This window comes from Oncorhynchus masou, unplaced genomic scaffold (assembly GCF_036934945.1).
Source record: "Oncorhynchus masou masou isolate Uvic2021 unplaced genomic scaffold, UVic_Omas_1.1 unplaced_scaffold_1177, whole genome shotgun sequence".
In the NCBI taxonomy this organism is placed as follows: domain Eukaryota; kingdom Metazoa; phylum Chordata; class Actinopteri; order Salmoniformes; family Salmonidae; genus Oncorhynchus; species Oncorhynchus masou.
Genome location: NW_027001537.1, coordinates 1 through 21,667, shown reverse-complemented (window position 1 = coordinate 21,667; position 21,667 = coordinate 1). Strand labels below are relative to the sequence as shown.

Below are 21,667 nucleotides of genomic sequence, written 5' to 3'. Positions count from 1 at the left end.
AAGGTTCACCCAATGTGACATAATAGGTTCACCCAATGTGACATAATAATGGAATGCTGACTACAGGTTCACCCAATGTGACATAATAATGGAATGCTGACTACAGGTTCACCCAATGTGACATAATAATGGAATGCTGACTACAGGTTCACCCAATGTGACATAATAATTAATAATGGAATGCTGACTACAGGTTCACCCAATGACATAATAATGGAATGCTGACTACAGGTTCACCCAATGTGACATAATAATGAAATGCTGACTACAGGTTCACCCAATGTGACATAATAATGAAATGCTGACTACCACCCAATGTGACATTTAAATGCCTCTCAACAAATTGTGTTTATTTTGTGTATTTTATTTAACCTTTACTTAACTGGGCATGTCAGTTAAGAACAAATTGCTATTTACAATGACGGCGTACCCCAGCCAAACCAGGACGACGCTGGGCCAATTGTGCGCAGCCCCTACTGGGGACTCCCAACTATTTTGTGGCATCTAACCCAGCGTTGCCATCTTGCCCACCTTGTGTGTGTGTGTGTGTGTATGCATTAATCTGTGGGTGTTACAGCAGGTCTTGTTCCACCCAGACAGTCTTCCTCTGTTCCTCCTGGATTCTGTCTTTCACCACTCTGATGAGGTCATCAGGCCCAGCCCATTCCTCAGGCTCCAGACACGCATAGAGACACGGAACACTCTCCAGCTCTTTCTCTCTGCTCCGACACACTCTGACAAACTCCTCCTCACTGTCCACACGAAGGGGCAGCTTCCTGTTGGAGACAGGGGTGAGGGGTTAGGAACACTCTCCAGCTCTCTCTCTCTGCTCCGACACACTCTGACAAACTCTTCCTCACTGTCCACACGCAAGGACAGCTTCCTGTAGGAGACAGATGCAAGGGGTTAGAGGTCAGAGTACCTTAGCTTCCTGATGTTCTTGTCACAGATCTTGATGTGGATGATGATTGGGTAGATCTCTCTCCTCAAAAGGTCTTTAACACAGCTCACGTCAGCCTCCATCAAACAGTGTTTACCCTGCACACAACAGACCTGGGTTCAAATACTATTTCAAATATCTCAATTACTTTCATATACATTTCCAAATGAACAAATTGAACAAGTAGTTGAATATTGGAATGTACTTGGAAATACACTTGGAAAGTACTGGCATGTATTTGAAAATACTAAAATACACTGATTTAAATCCAATCATGTTTCTGGAAGGCTGCCCATGTGCTCCCTCTCTACCAAGGGGATGACCCCTGAGTAATGATCTCTAAACCGTCTTGTCACTCATGTTTCTGGAAGGCTGCCCATGTGATGACCCCTGAGTAATGATCTCCTGATCTCTAAACCGTCTTGTCACTCAGGTTTCTGGAAGGCTGCCCATGTGATGACCCCTGAGTAATGATCTCCTGATCTCTAAACTGTCTAGCGAACATTTTAGAATCTTCAATCAACACTCAGCTTAGATCTTTTCTAGCTTCAAAATGTACTTCAATAGTGGCTGAACAAGGACATGGTAAATATAAATATTGCAGATTTTTCTGTGCATTGGCTGGTAGTCTACATTTGTTGTATTCGGTACATGTGACAAATTAAATTAGATGTGACTTGATTCAATGTTTTTGTTTAGAAAGCCCTCTTGTGAAAACTTCCTCCATACCTTACTTCACTGTTAAATGAGTGACATACGAGTCACCAGACCTGGCCACAGGGATGGTTAACTACAGAATTAGGGGAATCTGCTTTGTTTTTTTGCAACAGTGTATGAAATTATCAAATTAAACATGTTGGTTGCATATACATGTTTAGCAGATGTAATTGCAGAGCTCTCTGCACCTTGATGCTCCTGGGCCTCCAGGGCAGTTCAAGTTGTTAAACTACTGAACAACCGATTGGCACGTGTGTTTTTCTGTTGTTCATTAGAAAATAGTTTTCCTGACCGATTCTGCGTTTGGTTAATGATGTTTGTCCCCCTTGAGCCACTGTAGATGCAGAAGCCTATTTCACTCAAAACCCCCCAGAATGAATCTAAGACAATTTAAGAAATCTGTTTTTGCCAAGGATGTTTTAGTTGCAAAATTATTACATCTAACGAAGGTGCAGTATTTCTCAAGTAAAGAAATGGGCGACGTGTCGTCTTATGTAACCAAGTTGGAGCTGCTGGGCAGGTCTGTCTCACTGTCTATGCTATTAGATAGAAACCCAACATTCATTTACCCGTTGTGACGCACGGATGTTCCAAACTCCGTTTCAGACGAGACTTTCTGACCTAAAGGATCCTATTTACACTTCGGGGATTTGTTGCTTTTTTTTAAATGCAGTCGCTCTTTAAAATGAAGGACCTCATTATTGAGGAATGTGTTTTCTTCTTAAATTGCTTGTAATATTGTGTGGTTTTATTACGTGGTATTAGAAAAGAGGCCTTGGTCTCAATGGGACTCCCTGCTAAAATAAAGGTTCTATAAAATAAATCAGTCAAGATGTAAAATAGTATGTACCTTTGCAGCAACAGCCTCTATGTTCTCAGGAGAGACAACCTCGTAGGTGTTGGTGTTCTTCTCTCTGGAGGAGATGATGGGTTCAATCCTCTGTCTCATTAAGAACTCTTCTTTAGTTAGGACATCTGGAATACATTACCTTTAATATTATTTTGTTATATTATATTAATAAACACACACACACGCACACACACACAACCCGACCTGGTTTGCAGATGTTGAAGTCCATGGCTCCACCCATGTTGAGTATCTTCTGTATAATGGTCCGGGCCAGACTGTTTGGACTGATCAGAACCGGCCTCTTCCTCTGGACCCGCTGAGGGGAGACCAGGCTGTACGGAACCAGGTTCACACTCCTACTCACATCACTGTATGGGTCTGCACAGTCTTCACACACACACACACACACACATTGTAAAGGGTACAGGGTGTAGAGTGTATAATAATATACAGCATAAAGTGGGGCAAAAAAGTATTTAGTCAGCAATCAATTGTGCAAGTTCTCCCACTTAAAAAGATGAGAGAGGCCTGTAATTTTCATCATAGGTACACTTCAACAATGACAGACAAAATGAGAAAAAAAAACAGAAAATCACATTGTAGGATTTTTAATGAATTTATTTGCAAATTATGGTGGAAAATAAGTATTTGGTCAATAACAAAAGTTTATCTCAATACATTGTTATATACCCTTTGTTGGCCATGACAGAGGTCAAACGTTGTCTGTAAGTCTTCACAAGGTTTTCACACACTGTTGCTGGTATTTTGGCCCATTCCTCCATGCAGATCTCCTCTAGAGCAGTGATGTTTTGGGGCTGTTGCTGGGTAACACAGACTTTCAACTCCCTCCAAAGATTTTCTATGGGGTTGAGATCTGGAGACTGGCTAGGCCCCTCCGGGACCTTGAAATGCTTATTACGAAGCCACTCCTTCGTTGCAAGGGCGGTGTGTTTGGGATCATTGTCATGCTGAAAGACCCAGCCACGTTTCACCTTCAATGCCCTTGCTGATGGAAGGAGGTTAAAAATCCTACAATGTGATTTTCTAGATTTATTTCCCTAATTTTGTCTTTCATAGTTGAAGTGTACCTATGATGACAATTACAGGCCTCTCTCATCTTTTTAAGTGGGAGAACTTGCACAATTGGTGGCTGACTAAATACTTTTTTTGCCCCACTGTGTGTGTGTATATATATATATATATATATATGTGTTTGACTTCACAGAAGTTTGATTGACTTGGAGTTACATTGTGTTGTTTAAGTGTTCCCTTTATTTATTTTTTTGAGCAGTGTGTGTATATATATAGGGAACACTTAAACAACACAATGTAACTCCAAGTCAATCAAACTTCTGTGAAGTCAAACTGTCCACTTAGGAAGCAACACTGATTGACAATAAATTTCACATGCTGTTGTGCAAATGGAATAGACAACAGGTGGAAATTATAGGCAATTAGCAAGACACCCCCAATAAAGGAGTGGTTCTGCAGGTGGGGACCACAGACCACTTCTCAGTTCCTATGCTTCCTGGCTGATGTTTTGGTCACTTTTGAATGCTGGCGATGCTTTCACTCTAGTGGTAACATGAGACGGAGTCTACAACCCACACAAGTGGCTCAGGTAGTGCAGCTCATCCAGGATGGCACATCAATGCGAGCTGTGGCAAGAAGGTTTGCTGTGTCTGTCAGCGTAGTGTCCAGAGCATGGAGGCGCTACCAGGAGACAGGCCAGTACATCAGGAGACGTGGAGAAGGGCAACAACCCAGCAGCAGGACCGCTACCTCCACCTTTGTGCAATGAAGAGCAGGAGGAGCACTGCCAGAGCTTTGCAAAATGACCTCCAGCAGGCCACAAATGTGCATGTGTCTGCTCAAACGGTCAGAAACAGACTCCATGAGGGCCCGACGTCCACAGGTGGGAGTTGTGCTTACAGCCCAACACCATGCAGGAAGTTTTTCATTTGCAAATTCGCCACTGGCGCCCTGTGCTCTTCACAGATGAAAGCAGGTTCACACTGGGCACATGTGACAGACGTGACAGTCTGGAGACACCGTGGAGAACGTTCTGCTGCCTGCAATATCCTCCAGCATGACCGGTTTGGCGGTGGGTCAGTCATGGTGTGGGGTGGCATTTCTTTGGGGGGCCGCACAGCCCTCCATGTGCTCGCCAGAGGTAGCCTGACTGCCATTAGGTACTGAGATGAGATCCTCAGACCCCTTGTGAGACCATATGCTGGTGCGGTTGGCCCTGGGTTCCTCCTAATGCAAGACAATGCTAGACCTCATGTGGCTGGAGTGTGTCAGCAGTTCCTGCAAGAGGAAGGCATTGATGCTATGGACTGGCCCGCCCGTTCCCCAGACCTGAATCCAATTGAGCACATCTGGGACATCATGTCTCGCTCCATCCACCAACTCCACGTTGCACCACAGACTGTCCAGGAGTTGGCGGATGCTTTCGTCCAGGTCTGGGAGGAGATCCTTCAGGAGACCATCCGCCACCTCATCAGGAGCATGCCCAGGCGTTGTAGAGAGGTCATACAGGCACGTGGAGCCCACACACACACACTACTGAGCCTCATTTTGACTTGTTTTAAGGACATTACATCAAAGTTGGATCAGCCTGTAGTGTGGTTTTCCACTTTAATCCAGACCTCCATGGGTTGATAAATTTGATTTCCATCGATCATTTTTGTGTGATTTTGTTGTCAGCACATTCAACTATGTAAAGAAAAAAGTATTTAGTAAGAATATTTCATTCATTCAGATCTAGGATGTGTTATTTTAGTGTGTAGTGTGTTACTAATGGTTTTCTTTGAGACTGGGTCCCAGCTCTTTTCAGGTCATTGACCAGGTCCTGCCGTGTAGTTCTGGGCTGATCCTTCACCTTCTTCATGATCATTGATGCCCCATGAGGTGAGATCTTGCACGGAGCCCCAGACCGAGCGTGATTAACCGTCATCTTGAACTTCTTCCATTTTCTAATAATTGCGCCAACAGTTGTTGCCTTCTCACCAAGCTGCTTGCCTATTTTCCTGTAGCCCATCCCAGCCTTGTGCAGGTCTCCAATTTATCCCTGAAGTCCTTACACAGCTCTCTGGTCTTGGCCATTGTGGAGAGGTTGGAGTCTGTTTGATTGAGTGTGTGGACAGGTGTCTTTTATACAGGTAACGAGTTCAAACAGGTGCAGTTAATACAGGTAATGAGTGGAGAACAGGAGGGCTTCTTAAAGAAAAACGAACAGATCTGTGAGAGCCGGAAACCTTACTGGTTGGTAGGTGATCAAATACTTATGTCATGCAATAAAATGCAAATTAATTACTTAAAAATCATAGTGATTTTCTGGATTTTTGTTTTAGATACCGTCTCTCACAGTTGAAGTGTACCTATGATAAAAATTACCTCTACATGCTTTGTAAGTAGGAAAAATTGCTAAATTGGCAGTGTATCAAATACTTGTTCTCCCCACTGTTGGTGTGTGTATAGAGAAAGAGAGAAACGGGGTGTAGGGTGTATAATAATATACAGCATATATATATATATATGAGAGAGAAACAGGTGTAGTGTATAGGTGTGTGTGTGTATATATGAGAGAGAAACAGGTGTAGTGTATAGGTGTGTGTGTATATATATGAGAGAGAAACAGGTGTAGTGTATAGGTGTGTGTGTATATATATGAGAGAGAAACAGGTGTAGTGTATGTGTGTGTGTATATATATGAGAGAGAAACAGGTGTAGTGTATAGGTGTGGTGTGATGTATATATTTATGGTAGGATATAGGGTATAGGTAGGGTTTATGGTAGGATGTAGGTTTATGGTAGGTTAAAGGTTTATGGTAGGATATAGGTTTATGGTAGGATGTAGGTTTAGGTGGTGTGTATATTTATGAGTAGAGAAATCCTGTCTCAGGTTTAAGCCTGTATAGGTGTGTGTTTATGGTAGTGTGAGTTTGTAGAAACCTGTCTCAGGGTTTTGAAGCCTGGTCTGGGCAGCGTTGGGTGTTCTGCACTGTGTAACAGTGTTTAGGGTATAGGTGTGGGCTTACCATCCTGTCTCAGGGTTTCGAAGCCTGGTCTGGGCAGTGTTGGGTGTTCTGCACTGTGTAGTGTTTAGGGTGTAGGGAAACCATCCTGTCTCAGGGTTTTGAAGCCTGGTCTGGGCAGCGTTGGGTGTTCTGCACTGTGTAGTGTTTAGGGTGTAGGGTGTAGGGCTTACCATCCTGTCTCAGGGTTTGGAAGCCTGGTCTGGGCAGCGTTAAAGGTTTCTGCACTGTGTAGTGTTTAGGGTGTAGGGTGTAGGGCTTACCATCCTGTCTCAGGGTTTCGAAGCCTGGTCTGGGCAGCGTTGGGTGTTCTGCACTGTGTAGTGTTTAGGGTGTAGGGTGTAGGGCTTACCATCCTGTCTCAGGGTTTTGAAGCCTGGTCTGGGCAGCGTTGGGTGTTCTGCACTGTGTAGTGTTTAGGGTGTAGGGCTTACCATCCTGTCTCAGGGTTTCGAAGCCTGGTCTGGGCAGCGTTGGGTTTTCTGCACTGTGTAGTGTTTAGGGTGTAGGGTGTAGGGCTTACCATCCTGTCTCAGGGTTTCGAAGCCTGGTCTGGGCAGCGTTGGGTGTTCTGCACTGTGTAGTGTTTAGGGTGTAGGGTGTAGGGCTTACCATCCTGTCTCAGGGTTTCGAAGCCTGGTCTGGGCAGCGTTGGGTTTCCTGAGCTCACAATGCGAACACGCTCACTGCTGTTCGTACGCTTATACTTATTATCCACCCTGCTGACAAACTACGCACACACACATGCACACACACACTGCACTTTACTGAGGAGATGGGTGTGTGTGTGTGTGTGTGTGTGTGTGTGTGTGTGTGTGTGTGTGTGTGTGTGTGTTACCTGTAGTATCTGTGTGATGAAGACGCTAGCTCTGGACATGCGAGGACTGGATTTGGGGTCTGAGGACAGGCTGGACTCTTCAGGCTGTAAGCTGTTCTACACAACATAAACAACAACACATGTTATCAACAACACATCAAGACAGTTCAAGGTGATTACATGTAGTTAGCTCACGGTTATTAAGGGTTGATAAAACTAGGGAGTTTTTCCTAGCCACCGTGCTTCTACACCTGCATTGCTTGCTGTTTGGGGTTTTAGGCTGGGTTTCTGTACAGCACTTTGAGATATCAGCTGATGTACGAAGGGCTATATAAATAAATTTGATTTGATATGTTTTGACCATGACAGTTTACAATCCAGGGTTACTCCAAGCAATTTAGTCAGCATTTTTCTACGGCTGGCCATGCTCCCCCCCCCCCCGCTTCACTCAAATCCAAACAGCTGATGTTCTGAAAGAGCTGCAAAATCAGGATCCCTATAAATCAGCTGGACTAGACAATCTGGACCCTCTCTTTCTAAAAAATTATCCTCAAAATTTGTTGCAACCCCTATTACTAGCCTATTCAACCTCTATTTCGTATTGTCTGAGATCCCCAAAGATTGGAAAGCTGCCGCGGTAATCCCCCTCTTCAAAGGGGAGACACCTTAGACCCAAACTGTTACAGACCTATATCCATCCTGCCCTGCCTTTCTAAAATCTTCGAAAGCCAAGTTAATAAACAGATCACCGACCATTTCAAATCCCACCATACATTCTCCACTATGCAATCTGGTTTCCGAGCTGGTCATGGGTGCACCTCAGCCACGCTCAAGGTGCAGTCGTCTTCATCGACCTGGCCAAGGCTTTCAACTCTGTCAATCACCGCATTCTTCTCTGCAAGACTCAATAGCCTTGGTTTCTCAAATGACTACTTCACTAACTACTTCTCAGATAGAGTTCAGTGTGTCAAATTGGAGGGCCTGTTGTCCGGACCTCTGGCAGTCTCTATGGGGGTGCCACAGGATTCAATTCTCTGGCCAACTCTTTTCTCTGTATATATCATTGTCGCTCTTGCTGCTGGTGATTCTCTGATCCACTTCTACCCAGACAACACCATTCTGTATACATTTGGCCATTCTTTGAACACTGTGTTAACAAACCTTCAAACGAGCTTCAATGCCATACAACACTTCTTCCGTGGCCTGCTAGTAAAACTAAATGCATGCTCTCGTTTGGCCACCTTTCCTTCCAGTTCTTTGCTGCCAATGACTGGAACGAATTGCAAAAATCACTGAAGCTGGAGACTTATATCTCCCTCACTTTAAGCAACAGCTGTCAGAGCAGCTTACCGATCACTGCACCTGTACACAGCCATCTGTAAATAGCCCATCCAACTACCTCATCCCCACATTGTTATGATTTTTGTTGCTCTTTTGCACCCCAGTATTTCTACATCTTCTGCACATCTATCACTCCAGTGTTAATGCTAAATTGTAAATATTTTGCCACTATGACCTATTTATTATCTCACTAATCCTACTACATTTGCACACACTGTATATATATTTTTATATTACGTTATTGACTACATTTGTTTGTCCCATGTGTAACTCAGTGTTGTTGTTTTTGTTGCTTTGCTTTGCTTTATCTTGGCAGGTCACAGTTGTAAATTAGAACTTGTTCTCAACTGGCCTACCTGGTTAAATAAAGGTTAAATATTATAATTATTTTTATAATCTATGTAGATTCAGGAATTCCCCAGGGCAGCTGTCTAGGCCCATTTACTTAAAAGAAAATCTTTACTAATGACATGCCACTGGCTTTGATTAAAGCCAGAGTGTCTATGTATGTGAATGACTCAACTCTATACATGTCAGCTACTACAGCAACTGAAAGGACTGCAACACCCATGCATACCCCACAAGACATGCCACAAGAGGTCTCCTCACAGTCCTCAAGTCCAGAACAGACTATGGGAGGCACACGGTATTACATAGAGTCATGATACAAGCAGTAAAATTAGATTTCAAAAACAGAATAAAAACACCTTATGGAACAGTGGGGACTGTGAAGCAGCACAAACATAGGCACAGACACATGCATACATACACACTATACACGCACGTAAACATGGATTTTGTACTGTACATATGTGGTAGTGGTGGAGTAGGGGCCTGAGGGCAAACAGTGTGTTGTGAAATCGGAGAATGTATTGTAATGTTTTTAAAATTGTATAAACTGCCTTAATTTTGCTGGGCCCCAGGATGAGTAGCTGCTGCCAAGGCAGGAGGGATCTATAATAAATACAAATGGAATCAGGATGCACCTGAGCTCAATTTCGAGTCTCAGAGCAAAGGGTCTGAATACTCATATAAGTAAGGTATTTATGTTTTTTATATTTTTGCAAACATTTCTAAGAACCTGTTTTCGCTTTGTCATTATCGGGTCTTGTGTGTAGAATGATGAGGATTTTTATTTATTTTATCCATTTCAGAATAAGGCTGTAACATCAAGGGGTTGGAATTCTTTCCGAAGGCACTGTAGATGTATGTACCTTGAACATATAGAGATATGGAGGGCGTGGCAGCCTGTAACGGCTCTCGACAGGAGTGGACCAAATATGGCACAGGAGTGGACCAAATATGGCACCTCGGGGGCGTGGCAGCCTGTAACTGCTCTCGTCGACAGGAGTGGACCAAAGTGCAGCGTGGAAAGTGTTCATGATTTTTATTATCAAAAACCGTTCTGAGTTGGAACAGAGCGCACCGGGATGTGAATGCGCACGCATCACCGCATAACATGGTGCCTGACTGGTCACACGCTCCCCACAGTAAGCACAGGGAGTTGGCTCAGGTCCAAACCCTAAATCCAAAAATTGTTGGAGCTGTCTCTCGGGCTTCCGTCATTGTCTTAACTCCTCGTATCGTCACCGTTCCTCACTCCCTGCCTCCGCCTGCTTCCATGGCAGGGTCTGCTTCCCAGGTCCAGGATGTCCCTTTTCCCCCAGGATCCCTGCTCCTTCTGGCCACGCTGCTTGGTTCTTTGGTGGTGGGGTCTTCTGTAATGGCTGTCGTCGAAAGGAGTGGACCAAAGCGCAGCGTGGAAAGTATTCATGATTTTTATTATCAAAAAACACTCTAACAAAATAACAAAGCGAACAGTTCTGTCAGGTAACAGACAGAACAGATATGTGATCCCCAATCAGAGACAACGATAGACAGCTGCTTCTGATTGGGAACCACACACGGCCAAAAACAAAGAAATAGAAAACAGACTTTCTCACCCGAGTCACACCCTGACCTAACCAAACATAGAGAATAATAAGGATCACTAAGGTCAGGGCGTGACACAGCCACTATTAAAAAAATAACAACAATTTAAATACATCCAGTATTTAGATTCCAGTCAATGTCTCTATGCCAAGTTGAACGGTTCATCTTTCAGAAGAATTTGGAACTGAGTTGATAGCCCATAGCTACATGTCTGATGGCTTTGTTCATTGGTTTATTATGGGTCCCCATTAGTTCCTGCCAAGGCAGCAGCTACTCTTCCTGGGGTTTATTATGGGTCCCCATTAGTTCCTGCCAAGGCAGCAGCTACTCTTCCTGGGGTTTATTATGGGTCCCCATTAGTTCCTGCCAAGGCAGCAGCTACTCTTCCTGGGGTTTATTATGGATCCCCATTAGTTAAGAACACATTTTTATTTACAATGATGTCCTACCAAAAGGCCTCCTACAGGGACGGGGGTCTGGGATTAAAAATAAAAAATAAATTCAATATAAATATAGGACACAACACTACATAAAGAGAATCCTAAGACATAGCAAGGCAGCATCACATGACAACACATCATGGTAGCAACACAACACGGTAGCAGCACAAAACATGGTACAAACATTATTGGGCACAGTCAACAGCACAAAGGGCAAGAAGGTAGATCAACAATACATCACACAAAGCAGTCACAACTGTCAGTAAGAGTGTCCATGATTGAGTCTTTGAATGAAGAGATTGAGATAAAACTGTCCAGTTTGAGTGTTTGTTGCAGCCCATTCCAGTCTCTAACTGCAGCGAACTGAAAAGACAGGGACCCAGGGATGTTTGCTTTGGGGACCTTTAACATAATGTGACTGGCAGAATGGCTGTTGTATGTTCCTGGGGTAGATTTTTTATTTATTTTACCTTTATTTAACTAGACAAGTCAGTTAAGAACAAATTCCTTATTTTCAATGACGGTCCCCAGTGGGTGAACTGCCTGTTCAGGGGCAGAACGACTATTTGTTTGTCAGCTGGGGTTTTGAACTTGCAACCATTCCGGTTACTAGTCCAACACTCTAACCATGATGTACTACCAGATATGAGCCTCCTAAGGGACGGGGGTTTATAAATAAAAATCAACCAGTGGGTCTTGCGATGGGTATACACAACATGACCAGTTTACAGAGGACTGTAAGTGATGTGTCCTATAAGGAGCATTGGGGGCAACAATCTGATGGTAACAGAGATGACCAGTTTACAGACAAAACTGGTAGAAACATTATGTGTCCAGTCAACAGCACAAAGGGCAAGAAGGTTAACAACAGATACATCACACAAAGGAGTCACAACTGTCAGTAAGAGTGTCCATGATTGAGTCTTAATGAGAGATGACCATAAAGGACTGTCCAGTTTGATGTGTCCTGTAAGGAGCTCATTCCAGGCCAATCTGCAGCGAACTGAATGACCAGTTTACAGAGGACTGTAGGGATGTGTCCTTTGGGACCTTTAACATAATGTGACTGGCAGAGATGACCAGTTGTATGAGGACTGTAGTAGATGTGTTATAAGGATTTTACCAATTATTTAACAGAGATGACCAGTTTACAGAGGACTAAATAGAGTGATGTGTCCTAAGGAACGTTGGGTGAATCTGACGGTTAACAGAGATGACCAGAACGAGGACAGAGTTTGTACCTTGTCAGCTTGGGGGTTTTGAACTTAACAACCAGTTTACCGAGGACTTACTAGTCCAACACTCTAACCACTAGGCTACCAGATATGAGGGAGTGAGGCCTAAGAGGGTTTTATAAATAAGCATCAACCAGTGGGTCTTGCGATGGGTATACAGAGATGACCAGTTTACAGAGGACTGTAGAGTGATGTGTCCTATAAGGAGCGTTGGGGGCCAATCTGACGGTTAACAGAGATGACCAGTTTACAGAGGACTGTAGAGTGATGTGTCCTATAAGGAGCGTTGGGGGCCAATCTGACGGTTAACAGAGATGACCAGTTTACAGAGGACTGTAGAGTGATGTGTCCTATAAGGAGCGTTGGGGGCCAATCTGACGGTAAACAGAGATGACCAGTTTACAGAGGACTGTAGAGTGATGTGTCCTATAAGGAGCGTTGGGGGCCAATCTGACGGTTAACAGAGATGACCAGTTTACAGAGGACTGTAGAGTGATGTGTCCTATAAGGAGCGTTGGGGGCCAATCTGACGGTTAACAGAGATGACCAGTTTACAGAGGACTGTAGAGTGATGTGTCCTATAAGGAGCGTTGGGGGCCAATCTGACGGTTAACAGAGATGACCAGTTTACAGAGGACTGTAGAGTGATGTGTCCTATAAGGAGCGTTGGGGGCCAATCTGACGGTTAACAGAGATGACCAGTTTACAGAGGACTGTAGAGTGATGTGTCCTATAAGGAGCGTTGGGGGCCAATCTGACGGTTAACAGAGATGACCAGTTTACAGAGGACTGTAGAGTGATGTGTCCTATAAGGAGCGTTGGGGGCCAATCTGACGGTTAACAGAGATGACCAGTTTACCGAGGACTGTAGAGTGATGTGTCCTATAAGGAGCGTTGGGGGCCAATCTGACGGTTAACAGAGATGACCAGAGGACTGTAGAGTGATGTGTCCTATAAGGAGCGTTGGGGGCCAATCTGACGGTAAACAGAGATGACCAGTTTACAGAGGACTGTAGAGTGATGTGTCCTATAAGGAGCGTTGGGGGCCAATCTGACGGTTAACAGAGATGACCAGTTTACAGAGGACTGTAGAGTGATGTGTCCTATAAGGAGCGTTGGGGGCCAATCTGATGGCCGAATGGTAATATATGATGTTGATCTGAAGCCACTGACTCGGCCAATAAGTTATTTCCTCCTCTGGCGCACAGTTTCAGAGAAGTCCTCTTTGGAGAAGATGTTGGTTCCTCTCAAATTCTTGTCTCTCTCCAGAACAGATATCTTGTCCTTGAACCTTGGGAACTTGACCCCTAACGGCCTGGGTCTGTCACCTGGGCTCATTACAGGTTTTCCAGACCTACACTCCAACTCAATCTTCCTATGACCCATCTGGAGCTTTTCAGTGATCATTTTTCTCACTTTCTCCTCATGTGGAGACTCTGGTATGCCATCCACAACAATGGTGTCCGTATCGCCTATAACACCCATATTGGTGGCTATTTTAGGTTGTACCGGAACGTCATATTAGCTCAATCGCCAATTTCTCAGCCTCACAGAATCACAGAAACACAACACATTGAATGAATAACAGAAACAAGTTGCTATGGATGAAATAGATGAAAATAACTGTTCAAAGCATGAAAAACATGCAAAAACATTTTTGTATATCAAACGTGAGTATAAATCTGTGCCATTTTTTAAATATATGATTATTTTGGAGGAATTTAAACCATTTACAGTTACCAAAGGTTAATAAAAGAAAAAGTGTAACTATGTGACAGAAAGTGTCATTTTGACATTTACAGTTTGGACTCGAAAATAACCCTTGTTGGGGCTTTAGGGGTACAAAATGGCCCCAGTTGGTGATTTAGGGCTCAAATATTACCCTTGTTGGGGCTTTAGGGGTACAAAATGGCCCCAGTTGGTGATTTAGGGCTCAACTATTACCCCTGCTGGGGCTTTAGGGGTACAAAATGGCCCCAGTTGGTGATTTAGGGCTCAAATATTACCCCTGTTGGGGCTTTAGGGGTACAAAATGGCCCCAGTTGGTGATTTAGGGCTCAAATATTACCCCTGCTGGGGTTTTAGGGGTAAGACATGGCCCCAGTTGGTGATTTAGGGCTCAAAAATGGCTTTTAGCAGTTGAAATATGTTGATGCTTTTAAGGTTAAATGTCAAGCACACTACAACGTGGATCTGTAATGGTCCGTATTGAATCTAGGCCTTAGTTAGTCAGTCAGTTACGTTAGTCAGTCAGTTGTTCAGACAGTTTGTTAGATAGAAGCTAGGTTAGTTAGTTGGGGACTAGTTAGTTGGTTAGCTAGTTGGTTGGTTAGTTTGATGCTAAATTGTTTGTTTGTTAGGGGATAATGGGTTAGGGGCTAGTTAGTTAGAGGCTAATTAGTTAGGGGTAGTTAGTACCCTGAGGTCAAGCAAGCTGCTAGTTAGTTAGGGGTTAGTTAGTTATGGGTTAGTTACACCCTGAGGTTATGCAGGCTGCTAATAAGTTAGGGAGTAGTTAGTTAGGGGCTAGTTAGGTAGAGGGCAGTTACTTAATGGCTAGTTAGTTAGGGGCTAGTTAGTTAGATACAAGTTAGTTAGGGGCTAGTTAGTTAGACAAGTTAGTTAGAAGCTAGTTAGTTAGATGCTAGTTACAGTAGTTAGGGGCTAATTAGTACCCTGAAGTTATGCAGGCTGCTAGTTGGTTAGGGGCTAGTTAGGTAGAGGCAAATTAGTTAGGGGCTAGTAAGTTAGGGGCTAGTTAGATAGGAGTTAGTTAGTTAGGGGTTAATTAGCTAGGGGCTAGTTAGTACCCTGAGGTTATGCAGGCTGCTAGTTAGTTAGGGAGTAGTTATTTAGGGGATAGTTAGTTATGGGCTGGTTGGTTATGGGCTAGTTAGTTGGAGGCTAGTTAGTTACGGGCTAGTTAGCACCCTGATGTTATGCAGGCTGCTAGTTACTTAGTGGCTAGTCAGTTAGGGGCTAGATAGTTAGAGGCTAGATAGTTAGGGGCTAGTTAGTACCCTGATGTTATGCAGGCTGCTAGTTACTTAGTGGCTAGTTAGTTAGGGGCTAGATAGTTAGAGGCTAGATAGTTAGGGGCTAGTTAGTACCCTGAGGTTAAGCAGACTGCTAATAAGTTAGGGAGTAGTTATTTAGGGGCTAGTTAGTTATGGGCTAGTTAGTTGGGCGCTAGTTAGTTACGGGCTAGTTAGTACCCTGATATTATGCAGGCTGCTAGTTACTTAGTGGCTAGTCAGTTAGGGGCTAAATAGTTAGAGGCTAGATAGTTAGGGGCTAGTTAGTACCCTGATGTTATGCAGGCTGCTAGTTACTTAGTGGCTAGTTAGTTAGGGGCTAGATAGTTAGAGGCTAGATAGTTAGGGGCTAGTTAGTACCCTGATGTTATGCAGGCTGCTAATAAGTTAGGGAGTAGTTAGTTAGGGGCTAGTTAGTTATGGGCTAGTTAGTTGGACTGCTAGTTAGGGGCTAGATAGTTTAGGGCTGCTAGTTATTAGTGGCTAGTCAGTTAGCTAAATAGTTAGAGGCTAGATAGTTAGGGGCTAGTTAGTACCCTGAGGTTATGCAGGCTGCTTGTTAGTTAGGGGCTAGTTAGTTAGGGGATAGTTATACCCTGAGGTTACGCAGACTGCTAATAAGTTAGGGAGTAGTTATTTAGGGGCTAGTTGGTTATGGGCTAGTTGGTTATGGGCTAGTTAGTTGGAGGCTAGGTAGTTACGGGCTAGTTAGTACCCTGATATTATGCAGGCTGCTAGTTACTTAGTGGCTAGTCAGTTAGGGGCTAGATAGTTAGAGGCTAGATAGATAGGGGCTAGTTAGTACCCTGATGTTATGCAGGCTGCTAGTTACTTAGTGGTTAGTTAGTTAGGGGCTAGATAGTTAGAGGCTAGATAGTTAGGGGCTAGTTAGTACCCTGAGGTTATGCAGGCTGCTAGTTAGTTACGAGCTGGTTAGTACCCTGAGGTTATGCAGGCTGCTAGTTAGTTACGAGCTAGTTATTACCCTGAGGTTATGCAGGCTGCTAGTTAGTTGGGGGTAAGTTGGCTAGTTAGTTAGGGGCTAGTTAGTACCATGATGTTATGTAGGCTGCTAGTTAGTTAGGGGTAAGTTGGCTAGTTAATTAGGGGCTAGTTAGTACCATGAGGTTATGCAGGCTGCTAGTCGGTTAGGGGGTAGCTGGCTAGTTAAAATAGGGTCTAGTTAAAATAGGGTCTAGTTAATACCTTGAAGTTGCGCAGGCTGTCATTCTCCTCTCTTCCTCCTCGACACACCAGCTTCTGCATCTTTACCAGGAGAAGCTGCTGGGCCCTGTAGATCATACACGCGTGCGGACACACACACACACACACAGACACACACACACACAGGTCAGTGGTGATCTATAGTGGTTGCTAATCTGATGTTGTATCGAGCTTCTGCATCTTTTCCAGGAGCAACTTCTGGGCCCTGTAGACCACACACATACAGGTCTGTGGTGAAATGTAGTAGTCTGATGTTACATCAAGCTTCTGGATCAGTATTTGAAAGTATTCATCTGGTATTCTATAGTACTGTGTAGTAGTATGTAATAGTCTGTAATAGTCTGTAATAGTCTGTAATAGTCTGTAGTAGTCTGTAGTAGTCTGTAGTAGTCTGTAGTAGTCTGTAGTAGTCTGTAGTAGTCTGTAGTAGTCTGTAGTAGTCCGTAGTAGTCCGTAGTACTCTGTAGTAGTATGTAGTGGTATGTAGTAGTCTGTAATGATCTGGAGTAGTATGTAGTAGTGTGTAGTAGTCTGTAGTATGTAGTAGTGTGTAGTAGTCCATAGCAGTCTGTATTTACCGTGAGTAAGAGGGGATGGTGCCTTTTTCCGATAGGTCGGTTCCAGAGTAGGCCTCGACCCGGGAGCAAAGCCACTCCCACTTCCCCTGGTGCATCGTGTCCAGGACATGGACCACCTTAATCAATCAATCAACCAATCAAATAAATATTTTAATCAATCAATCAACCAATAAATCACTCAATCAACCTATCAACCGATCAACCAGTCATTAATTCAATAAAATAATCAAACATCATCCAACCAATTACTCAAACAATAAATTAACCAAACAACCAAGCAATCAATCAACCCTAACAACAACAACACGATAATAACAGGTACCTCGTTACATATTGTAGATTGATGTACCTCGTCACAAAGCACATATTGTAGATTATGTCTTGTATATATTGTATATTGTACACTACCGGTCAAAAGTTTTAGAACACCTACTCATTCAAGGGTTTCTCTTTATTTTTACTAATTTCTACATTGTAGAATAATAGTGAATTGACTACAGGACTATTGACATATGTAATCAAGTAGTAACCAAAAAGTGTTACACAAATCAAAATAGATTTTATATTTGAGATGGAAACTTTTAAAGTTTCTTCAAGTGCAGTCGCAAAAACCATCAAGAACAATGAAGAAACTGGCTCTCATGTGGACAACCACAGGAATGGAAGACCCAGAGTTACCTCCAAGTTCATTAGAGTTACCAGCCTCAGAAATTTCAGCCCAAATAAATGGTTCACAGAGTTCAAGTAACAGACACACCTCAACATTAACTGTTCAGAGGAGACTGTGAATCAGGCCTTCATGGTTGAATTGCTGCAAATAAACCCCTACTAAAGGACACCAATAATAAGAAGAGACTTGCTTGGGTCAAGAAACACGAGCAATGGACATTAGACCAGTGATCATTTTTTTCATAACTTTGGCCAAGTCAGTAACCATGCCCACGTAAGCACAGATATTGTGGCAATGTGATGGAACCACCCTCCAAGCGAGTGCATAAAAGGACTGGTAACTGTGACGAGCGTCGTCTTGGAAATGACCGGACCAAGGTGCAGCGTACACTTTTCTTAATTTTTTTTTAAAGTCGCCAACAAAACAATAAACAACAAAAACGAACGTGAAGCTCCATAAGGCTATACATGCATTAAACGAAGACAACAACCCACAAATGAGACAACGATAGACAGCTGTCCCTGATTGAGAATCATACCCGGATAAAAACAAGAACCAGAAAGCATAGACTTTCCCACCCGAGTCACACCCTGACCAAACAAACATAGAGAATAAAGGGATCTCTATGGTCAGGGTGTGACAGTAACGAAATTTAGATTAGACCAGAAAGCCTGGAGCGGTGGCTACAAGTTGAAATGGTTGCAATTTAAATACAGACCAGTGTGACCGACAGCGTAAGCTGAATGTTATGAAATGGTAAGACCCTCTGAAACTCAACAGAGAAGAAGAAGACATGCACCACCTGCAGCTCTGCATGTAATGTAGTCTAGGAAACTCGCCCAAGACGAAAATAAAATGTCCATCTCAACACTGTGCGTCTGATGTATCCAGTCTAATGAACACTCAGAGACAAAGATGTCTACTACAACTGAGGACATTGTGACCTCTAAGGCCAACCAGAGACTTACACAACCAGAGACTTTCTGTCAAACTATTCGTCACAGACGGATCGAGTAGTTTCAACAGAGAGATGACAGACAAAGACAGCTAAGCGTAAATATATGTTGCACTTCTAAATCCGATTGAGCAGTTGTCAGTTTACTAAATATTCATATTTACAGTGAGCGTATCATTCAACTGTATGTACGATAGTTGCATTCCAATGTCTCTCCTTCTCCCACTCTTTCTCTCCCCACCTCTTTCATTGTGTAACCAGCCGTCATATCGGGTTAGTCCACTAGGGACTTTTCATTGTGTAACCAGCCGTCATATCGGGTTAGTCCACTAGGGACTTTTCATTGTGTAACCAGCCGTCATATCGGGTTAGTCCACTAGGGACTTTTCATTGTGTAACCAGCCGTCATATCGGGTTAGTCCACTAGGGACTTTTCATTGTGTAACCAGCCGTCATATCGGGTTAGTCCACTAGGGACTTTTCATTGCATTATGTTAGTAATCAATTCAACCTAAGCTGTGTGTGTTTATGTATTTCTGTGTGATTGTTTAGTTAGTTAGTAGATAAATAATTAAGCCAATTTGTGTATCGCTGAATCATCATTTAGACTAGGATTTATGAAGTCAATGACTTTCAGAATGAGACTGATATGAGGTAATAACTAACACTTGCACTGACTTTGCTGATAGTTACCTTATTGAGGAAAAGTGTACTTACTATGACTGAGATATGTGGTTGTCTCACTTAGCTATCTTCAGATGAATGTACTGACTGTAAATCGATCTGGGTAAGAGTGTCTACTAAATGACAGGGTTAGGGTCAGCAGGTACCTCATCACAAAGCACGCTCAGGGAGCAGGTGTCTGATTGGCCAGAGATGTTGAGGTTGATTCTGATGTAGAATGAGTCTCCTGACGTCACCGTTCCCTCCGATAGATCCCTCTGCAGCCTCCGGTACCCTGACAGACACACACAGACACACACACACACACACAATAGATTGCACAATGTTTTTTATCTGTGTTTGAAGCCTGAGCGTGAAGTGAGGTGTCCAGGGTTAGGGTTAGTCCAGGTGTCCATGGTTAGTGTTAGTCCAGGTGTCCAGGGTTAGGGTTAGGTTTAGTCCAGGTGGGTTAGGGTTAGTGGGTTAGGGTTAGTCCAGGTGTCCAGGGTTAGGGTTAGTCCAGGTGTCCAGGGTTAGGGTTAGTCCAGGTGTCCAGGGTTAGGGTTAGTCCAGGTGTCCAGGGTTAGGGTTCGTCCAGGGTTAGGGTTAGTCCAGGTGGGTTAGTGGGTTAGGGTTAGTCCAGGTGTCCAGGGTTAGGGTTAGTCCAGGGTTAGGGTTAGTCCAGTTGTCTAGGGTTAGTCCAGGTGTCCAGCGTTAGGGTTAGGGTTAGTCCAGGTGTCCAGGGTTAGGGTTAGTCCAGGTGGGTTAGGGTTAGTGGGTTAGGGTTAGTCCAGGTGTCCAGGGTTAGGGTTAGTCCAGGGTTAGGGTTAGTCCAGGTGTCCAGGGTTAGGGTTAGTCCAGGTGTCCAGGGTTAGGGTTAGTGGGTTAGGGTTAGTGGGTTAGGGTTAGTCCAGGTGTCCAGGGTTAGGGTTAGTCCAGGTTTAGGGTTAGTCCAGTTGTCCAGGGTTAGGGTTAGTCCAGGTGTCCAGCGTTAGGGTTAGGGTTAGTCCAGGTGTCCAGGGTTAGGGTTAGTCCAGGTGGGTTAGGGTTAGTGGGTTAGGGTTAGTCCAGGTGTCCAGGGTTAGGGTTAGTCCAGGTGTCCAGGGTTAGGGTTTGTGGGTAAGGGTTTGGGTATCTCAGGGTTAGGGTACCTCAGGGTTAGGGTTAGTCCAGGTGTCCAGGGTTAGGGTTAGTCCAGGTGTCCAGGGTTAGGGTTAGTCCAGGTGTCCAGGGTTAGGGTTAGTGGGTAAGGGTTAGGGTACCTCAGGGTTAGGGTTAGGGTTAGTCCAGGTGTTCAAGGTTAGGGTTAGGGTTAGTCCAGGTGTCCAGGGTTAGGGTTAGGGTTAGTCCAGGTGTCCAGCACAGATGCAGATAAAACCACCACTACAATGCTGTTAGGGGATTTACAATGGTGTTAGGGGATTTACAATGGTGTTAGGGGATTTACAATGGTGTTAGGGGATTTACAATGGTGTTAGGGGATTTACAATGGTGTTAGGGGATGTACAATGGTGTTAGGGGATTTACAATACTGTTAGGGGATTTACAATGGTGTTAGGGGATTTACAATGCTGTTAGGGGATTTACAATGGTGTTAGGGGATTTACAATGGTGTTAGGGGGGATTTACAATGGTGTTAGGGGATGTACAATGGTGTTAGGGGATTTACAATGGTGTTAGGAGATTTACAATGGTGTTAGGGGATGTACAATGGTGTTAGGGGATTTACAATACTCTTTTACAATGGGTTAGGGATTTACAATGGTGTTAGGGGATTTACAATGGTGTTATTTACAATGGTGTTAGGGGATTTACAATGGTGTTAGGGGATTTACAATGGTGTTAGGGGATTTACAATGCTGTTAGGGGATGGTGTGTTTGCCTGTGTGTGTGTGTGTACGTCTACAGTGTAAGAACGTACCATCATAGTTGGCACGGTAGTGCAGTTGGATTGGTCCAGAGCAACGTTGCATCGTCCAATGGGCTTCCTCCTGGGTGCAGGTGTCCAACGAGATGCTCTGGTTCTCCCCGCGGATACAGCCCTCCAGCTGGACCAGCCAATGACAGAGAGGGAAGGGGAACAGAGCCAAAAAGAAGACAGCTGTAGGTCCACTAATTCCTTATACGGAGCCCAGTCATTTTATTCAACATGCCAATATTATGGAAATTTCAATGGTTGTACTTTAAACAAATGTATTTACCTTAGGGTTAGGGCACCTCAGGGTACCTT

General features: G+C 43.9%; 1 protein-coding gene across 1 annotated transcript; it reads right to left on the bottom strand.

Moving 5' to 3' along the window:
• Positions 1–361: 361 nt before the first annotated feature.
• LOC135529524 (caspase recruitment domain-containing protein 11-like) lies at positions 362–21,538 on the bottom strand (the record flags this gene model as incomplete). The annotated part of the gene is made up of 10 exons (XM_064958211.1): positions 362–776; positions 923–1,038; positions 2,508–2,632; positions 2,712–2,894; positions 7,160–7,277; positions 7,386–7,481; positions 16,554–16,638; positions 17,150–17,265; positions 19,605–19,732; positions 21,359–21,538. Coding segments are annotated over 10 exons (1,352 nt in total), but the record flags the coding sequence as incomplete, so codon positions are not given.
• Positions 21,539–21,667: the final 129 nt, after the last annotated feature.